The 6892-nt window shown below is 45.7% G+C and overlaps 1 protein-coding gene across 1 annotated transcript; it reads right to left on the minus strand.

Annotated features, from left to right (window-relative positions):
* Positions 1–580: 580 nt before the first annotated feature.
* On the minus strand, positions 581–6307 carry camlg (calcium modulating ligand). The gene is made up of 4 exons (XM_070983758.1): positions 6003–6307; positions 5027–5490; positions 4856–4921; positions 581–3951 (listed from the first exon to the last, which is right to left on the minus strand). The coding sequence occupies exons 1-4, from the start codon at positions 6151–6153 to the stop codon at positions 3760–3762; spliced, it is 873 nt and encodes a 290-aa protein (XP_070839859.1). The 5' UTR covers positions 6154–6307; the 3' UTR covers positions 581–3759.
* Positions 6308–6892: the final 585 nt, after the last annotated feature.

Consider the following 6892-nt stretch of genomic DNA (forward strand, 5'->3'; position numbering starts at 1 on the left):
ATTTACTGGAACCAGAGTGACAGAGACAATAAAAACATACTGGAACCACACAAATAAAAGTATATATTCTTATTTTTACATTTATATATTTTGACTATTAAATATCAGAGGGAAACATACATTTTACTCCACTACATTTAATAGATAATAGTGATGACAAAGGCATTTCGAAAAAGTGTCTCTGGAACATGTTGTGCATTTATTTTTTTCTTAATGAACTGTTGTGTTTAAGGGGTATGGTTACCATCATGTTTCACTGTCTCATATTCATGAGACAAAACGCTCCATGTGCTCTAAATACCACTGAATTATTGCCCAGACCCACCTCTAAGTCCTCTTCAAACTAGGACAATATTTGATAATGAATTGAGATATAGTGAAACTATTCATTTTGCTGGTGGCCCTCATGAACTCCCACTTTAAATAAAACTATAGAGTAGTTATAATTTCAGCTCAGGGCTTTTCTAAAGGATGGTCTACAAATAAACTATGATGGGAAACTAGGTTTTCAGCAACATTTATTTATATGCACTGTCCTAGTTAGACACCCCCGTAAACAACAAACTGAGAGTCAAAGAGAGTCACACAAGTAGTATTTATTTGGTATGAACTGCCTGGTTATTCATTCCTGTATAGGTTTTAAGCAGAGACTGTTTACATCAACATTAAATTTGTTACTGAAATCCAAATATGTAAGAGCCATTAAAAACAGTTATTCTGTAAACATTATCAAAAACAATCAAGTAGGTCAGACGAGTCATAGGATAAATCACACTAAGTCATTTACATGAAAAAAAAAAGAAATATTCACACCAATAAATTAATTTGGATGAAATGAAAAAGCATGGAGAGAGGACATAACATCACAGAAGAAGAGAGCATATATAAAGTATGCACTGTATGTATGAGGCTTGAACAAAGCTGAAGCACATCACCAGAATTACTCAACACAAAGCGCACAAGCTCCCGCTGCCTCGCGCGCAGCGACAAAACCCACAGCATTCCTGTCATTCACGCTTTTCATCACGTACCTACATTTACTGTATGAAGTTTACTGCGTTTCTAAGCTCATGGCCGTGCAAAACAACACACCGAGGGGTTAAATGCTTCTTGACTTTCAACACTTGGATTCACCAAAGGAAGAAAAACTTGTTGGTAACACGGGCGGACCTTTCTAAACACTGGATGACAAGGTCGCAGCGGGAAAGGTCACCTAAAGCACGGTCGATGGGGAAAGAGGACGATTCGAGCCATCAGGAACTGACTGCCGCTGCTCCATCAATTAAAGGTTCAGTCATCTGGGTGCTCCTATAGCTCAGTTGGTAAGGCGTGCACCCCATGTACTGAAGCTGCCTCAGTGGCTGCAGGTTCAACTCCCACCTGTGGCCCATTTGCTGTGTGTCATGCCCTCTTTCCTGTCATGTCTTCAGCTCTCTGTCAAAGATTCAATTGTCTAGCTCTTAAAAACTCTAACTAGCTTCTTCAGCTCCAATGAACCAAAGGCAATGATCTTCCTCATCATTCCCGGCCTCCAAATAACAAGCTTTGAGTCATTTACTTCCTGTATCCAGAGTCTGCCATCTGTAACCTTCTGTACCACCACTGTCTCAAGATATGAAGCCTGGGATCAAAGCTCTTGATCTGGACGTCCATGTGACGCCGTGGCTCTAATTTTCCTGCACCCTGACGTACGAATGACAGAGAAAACGGGAAGGACGTGTGAAAGAAATTGCAGATCTCTGAGATTTATCCCAGAATGAATCAAGAAAAGTCTTCTGGAGACTAAACTCAGAGCACACGTTTGTCAAAGGGTGCTAAACCTCCGCGTAATGACACTTTTGTTTCAGGAAATGCTTTGTTGGCCCGCAAAGCCTCAAGGTCGTCTGTGGCTTGAGGCGCAGATGTTGCCACACATCAGCAGAGGATGATTTTATGCACGAGGGAAAATGAACCGACCGCGTCCGTCAGTGCTAATGATACTCTGTCTTAAGCTTTCTGCTCAAGTCCGTCAACTGCCAATCATAATGGATAACGACCCAAACTGCACCTCTTCAGCCCAGAGGTCAGTGTGGTCAACTTACTGAGAATTCAGGAAGTGGATTTTATTGTTATCCTAAAAGGTTTCCTCTGTGCAGCAGGCTGTCACAGCTTAGATTCAGGTTTTAAATGGCATGAATGAAGACTGCACTAACCTCAACCCCTGACTAATACAGATAATCATTATGGTGTTTACTAGTTTGGAGCTCAACTATCTGCAAATTTAACATCAAATCTGATTTTACAGCCGTCAGACACCTGCTGAAGAGTCTGCGTCACTGAGAATCTGACACCGTGTGCAGCGCCTGCAGGTGGTTGGGACTGAGAAGCACTCAGTTCTCCATCAGCTTTCAGGAAATCGTGTCACGACAACATCAACAACATGCTGTGATATTTGTACAGAATCATGTTATTTAAAGAAAGACTGTCGGTTTTTAAAGAAGAGATGACACAGCATTTTCTCACATGAAAAGCTGACAAAGCTGTAAAACGCAGCACTGCGCGACTCGATGCACCCAGGAGGTTTTGCAGCTTATGGTGGCGACTGTTACAACAGACATTAAAGCACCGGGACCGAACGCAACTTCCAAGACCGACAGAGGCCAGTTAGACGACAGGGAATCCAGGAAGTTTACTGGTGGATGACAGAGTTTCCTGATGACAGATAGCTTTGCTTGTTGTAGCTGCCGTTAGCTCGTTTGCTTGCGAGAAAACCAGCTCAGTGCTGTATTCCCTGTCATCTGTTCATTTTGGAGGCTGTGTTAGGTAGGTACATTCAGAGCTACTGGCTACTATAAACACCTATTGGCTATCATTAACGCCGATCAATATCCGCAACAAGTCCCTGCCTAGCTGCCTGGTTTTACAGGAAACATAAAGATGCAGAAGCAAACAGCACTTTAAAAACTTCAGTCAGGTCTTTCTGACTCTTCTCTTTCCTGTGCTGCTGTTTTTATGCTCTACATGTTAGCATTCATGAATAGCCTGTAGTTGCTGCTTATGGCCACTGGGGCCACTGTTGAGCAGAAGTCACATCATAACAATAATAATAATAATAATAATAATCCTCTTGATTAGTCCAAACAAACAGTTCGAGCTTTTAAAGAACAGCAGCAGCTGAAAACCATGTTTTTGCTCACCTCGCTGCAGTGACGTGGACTCGCACAGTACTGGAGGACAGTTCACTGCATTAAACACCAGTTTCCATATTTTACGTGATTTAGCGTGCGTTTGGGTCGTGCATCAAATATCTGAATTTTTAATTTACTGACTCCAGTGCTTCCCATTCATTCACGTTAAATGGAACCTGTGGCTGCAGACTGATGACAAGCTGTACTGTTCTCCACTCCTGAATAAGACAATTACCATCTTCTGCACTAGACCGGACAAATAAATATCACTCAGCACAATTACTGCCACTGTACATTCTTCACACAAACAAATAAACAAACAACGTCTGTCTGTCTGTCTCTCAGCTTCAGTCTGGAGCAAAAACGACTTGAAGATGTGAACCAAACACTGAAGCTTAGTGGAATCCTGAACTAATGAGCAGTCGTCCAGCTGACGGCGACCCCGATCACAAGGCAGCGAGGAATCATTCCCAGACTGTCGACAACAAACCCACGCCAGCCAGCGTAAATGACCATGCCTTGTTGCTATGGGAGACACGGGAAGGGGAAAGGCAGAAGGAGGGGGCGGGGTTGCTGAGATCCTCCTGGTCCATCAGGGAGTCTCTGAACCAATGAGCTGCAGGATCTCGTGTGAGAAGATGAAGGTGAAGAAGTAAACGCAGAGGTCGGCAAAGACATCGCCCATCCTCCTGTAGGTGTCCATGGAGCGGTTGATGACCTCAGCGGGGATGCCGGACAGCAGCAGGGCAGCGGTCAGCACGGTGGTCTGGGCCTTCTTCTCCACCTGGAGGAGCAGGAGTGGGACGATGAAGCAGGCTGCAAATACTGATTGTTGATTTACCCAATTTTTGTAGTTTTTTTGTAGTTAATCAATCAAATGTTGAGTGAATTCAATGTCAGAAAATTGTGAGAGAAATGACAGAAAACAAACAAACAAAAATGGCAAATTTTACATTTTAAAAGCTGGAGCCAGCGAATGAAACACACACTGTGGCTTTATAAATGACTTCCAGTGACAGTTTTATGTTTGGGCTTAGCTTAACATACAGACTGGGAACAAGGGGAAAGAGCATCTGCTGGGGGGAATCTGGTCTTTTGAGTGCAGGGGGCCTGTATGGAGCGGCCTGCTGGGTCTGGACTGCTGACAGGAAGTGACTTTGCAGACTGGTGAAGGAGGCCAGCTCTGTCCTGGGATGCTCAGTCGACCAGGTGGAGGCGGTGGGAGAAAGGAGGATGATGGCTAAGCTTTCATCCCAGATGGAGAACATGTCTCACCCCACGCAGGAAACTGCTATGACAGTTTTCCATTTGCTGCTGTATCTCTGCACATTTCCTCACGGTGGGATTAATAAAGGATTATCTTCTCTTATCTTCAGAGGGAGTTAGTGGAACTGCTGTTTGGCAGAGCCAGTGACTTCCTGGAGTCTCTGCTGGTTGCCTGGAAAACTCACAGTGACATCAGGAAGTCACTGCCGGCTCTCACGCCTGGAGTGGACAGAGCCAGGCTAGCTGTTTCCACCTGCTTCTCGTCTTTATGCTAAATTAAGCTCATAACCTGCTGGTTCCGGCTTCACATTCAGCTTACAGACATCAAATATCACTTGCATCGAAATTACACCATCTGCACACACTAAATCTGAGCCTCTAACGATGGGAAAGAGACCATAAAATGTCAAATGCAAACTCACCTTTGGAAAGTATTTGGACAACCCCATGTAGGCCAGTTCAAGGGTCAGGAATGGAGCAAATATCGACTAGAACAAAAAACACGAGAGTCACATCAAACCTTTTGAACGATCTATCGTCGGCCCACGTTTGATTTTAGTGTCTGCACTCAGTGTCACAGACAGCCGACTCACCAGATACTTGCAGACAAAAACTCTGACAAAGACAGCGAGCAGGACGCTGCCGATGAGCCTGAAGATTCTGAAGGCATCAAACTCCTCCGAGTCGGACCCTCCGTCCTGGACCGGCTTCTCATTGGCCAGCTGACCCCGCAGTTTCATGGCATCGTCAAAGCGGGACAGGTACTTCTGGAGGCCTCGACGCGGCGAGCCGCTGAGGTCGTCCGATACCCGCTCCCCCCTCGGCCTCTGTCGGATCCCCGCGATGTCGTCCTCCAGGGAGCCCCCGTGTGGCTCGCTGAAGCCCAGCAGGGGCGAGCCCCTCCTCTCTGGGGTGCCGCTGTGGGAGCGGCTGCTGAGCCCCGAAACCTCTGGTAGGAAGGGAGACGGCCTCGGCGAAGATGAGGATGAAGACCACGGCTCTGTCCTGTCGAGATCGAGGTGGAAGTGGGGTTCTGTGGGACGCCGGGACGCTGCAGCTGCAGATATGAGACAACATCAGTGACATTAGACTGAAGAACAGCTGAAACAATAAGCCTGTTAATTACTATTATCCTTCACAGCCAGTCTGTCTTTGTCACAGTGAATCTATTAAGCTGAGTACATTCACTCCACTGTAAACTTTGGAAAACCACAGCATCCCTGTAACCCTCTGTCTGTTTGTGTCTCTGGACCAGCAGCCTTCTGGGCCTCTTTCCAGATGTTTTGGGCCTGGATCTTCAGCCTCTCCTCTTGTTTCTGTCTCTCTGCCTCGTGTGCATGCTGTCACAGCCTCTCCCTCTGTGTGTCTGCTTCCTTTCTCCTGCCTGTGTGAAGGATGAGACTGAGCTTTTGTGTGTCTGTGTCATCGGTCCTCTGTCCAGGTCTCCATGCTTCAGAGGGGGTCGTGTTGCTCAGGTCTTTTCTGCGTTTTTCTAAAGCAACACGTTTCAATAGAAAAGCCTCGTCGGGCCGCCCAGTGTGAGTGTAACGTGGCTCACTTCAAGCATACCGTTGTTTTCAGCCTCGTTTTTGGCGTAGCCCACGATTCTGTTCATCCTGTCCTCTGAATTCATGAGCAGTTTTCTCCGCCGGATCTCGGCTCTCCTCTGCGCCGCCGACAGAGCGCCTCCCTTCTCCTCGTTGGCCTCTGCGGACTCCATGTTGAAATAAATTAGCGTTAACTACAAACTGAATCTACAACACATACAAAAGAAAGAGTCGACGGCTCTCTGGCGACAACACAAAAGCCTAAAGACTGAATCAAACGGTAAACATGACCGAGCGTTGTCTGCACACAGGACGCACGGTGATGACGTCACACAGAGCATGACGCAGTAGGTTGAACCGTTTCTGAGCCCTGAACGCTGACTAGCAGGAAAGAAGGTGTCAGTCTGTTTGACGAGGTGTGGTCATGTGCTCCTGATGCACCTGAAATCTCAAGAAAATAAACAGAACAGGAAGATATAAATGAGCAGGGGCGGGCCCTGGGCTTCCACATCCGGGGCCAAACATAAGACAAGAAGGTGCATTCATATATGGAGCTGCAACTAATGTTTATTTTCATTTTCAGTGAATTTACTGATTATTTTCTCAAGTAATCAATAAATCATTCTGTTCATCATGTTGACCTCAGTTTTTATGTGGAGCTTCTGCACACACATCCATTTTCTCAGTAATTGAGATTTATGAAACAGGACAATGTGTATGCACATCTTTTCAAATCTGTACATTTATTTCCGCATTTGTGTTTTCGTCTTGCATACACAAAGTATTATTCTGGGATGCAAACAGAGGTTCATGCATCTGCCACACCCCTATTTCATTGTTTCAGGGGTTGAAACAGTGAATCCGAATGCTAACCTGGAAAGCATGCTAAATTCTATCCCTTGACTGTTTTCT

This window comes from Chaetodon trifascialis, chromosome 16, assembly GCF_039877785.1.
Source record: "Chaetodon trifascialis isolate fChaTrf1 chromosome 16, fChaTrf1.hap1, whole genome shotgun sequence".
In the NCBI taxonomy this organism is placed as follows: domain Eukaryota; kingdom Metazoa; phylum Chordata; class Actinopteri; order Chaetodontiformes; family Chaetodontidae; genus Chaetodon; species Chaetodon trifascialis.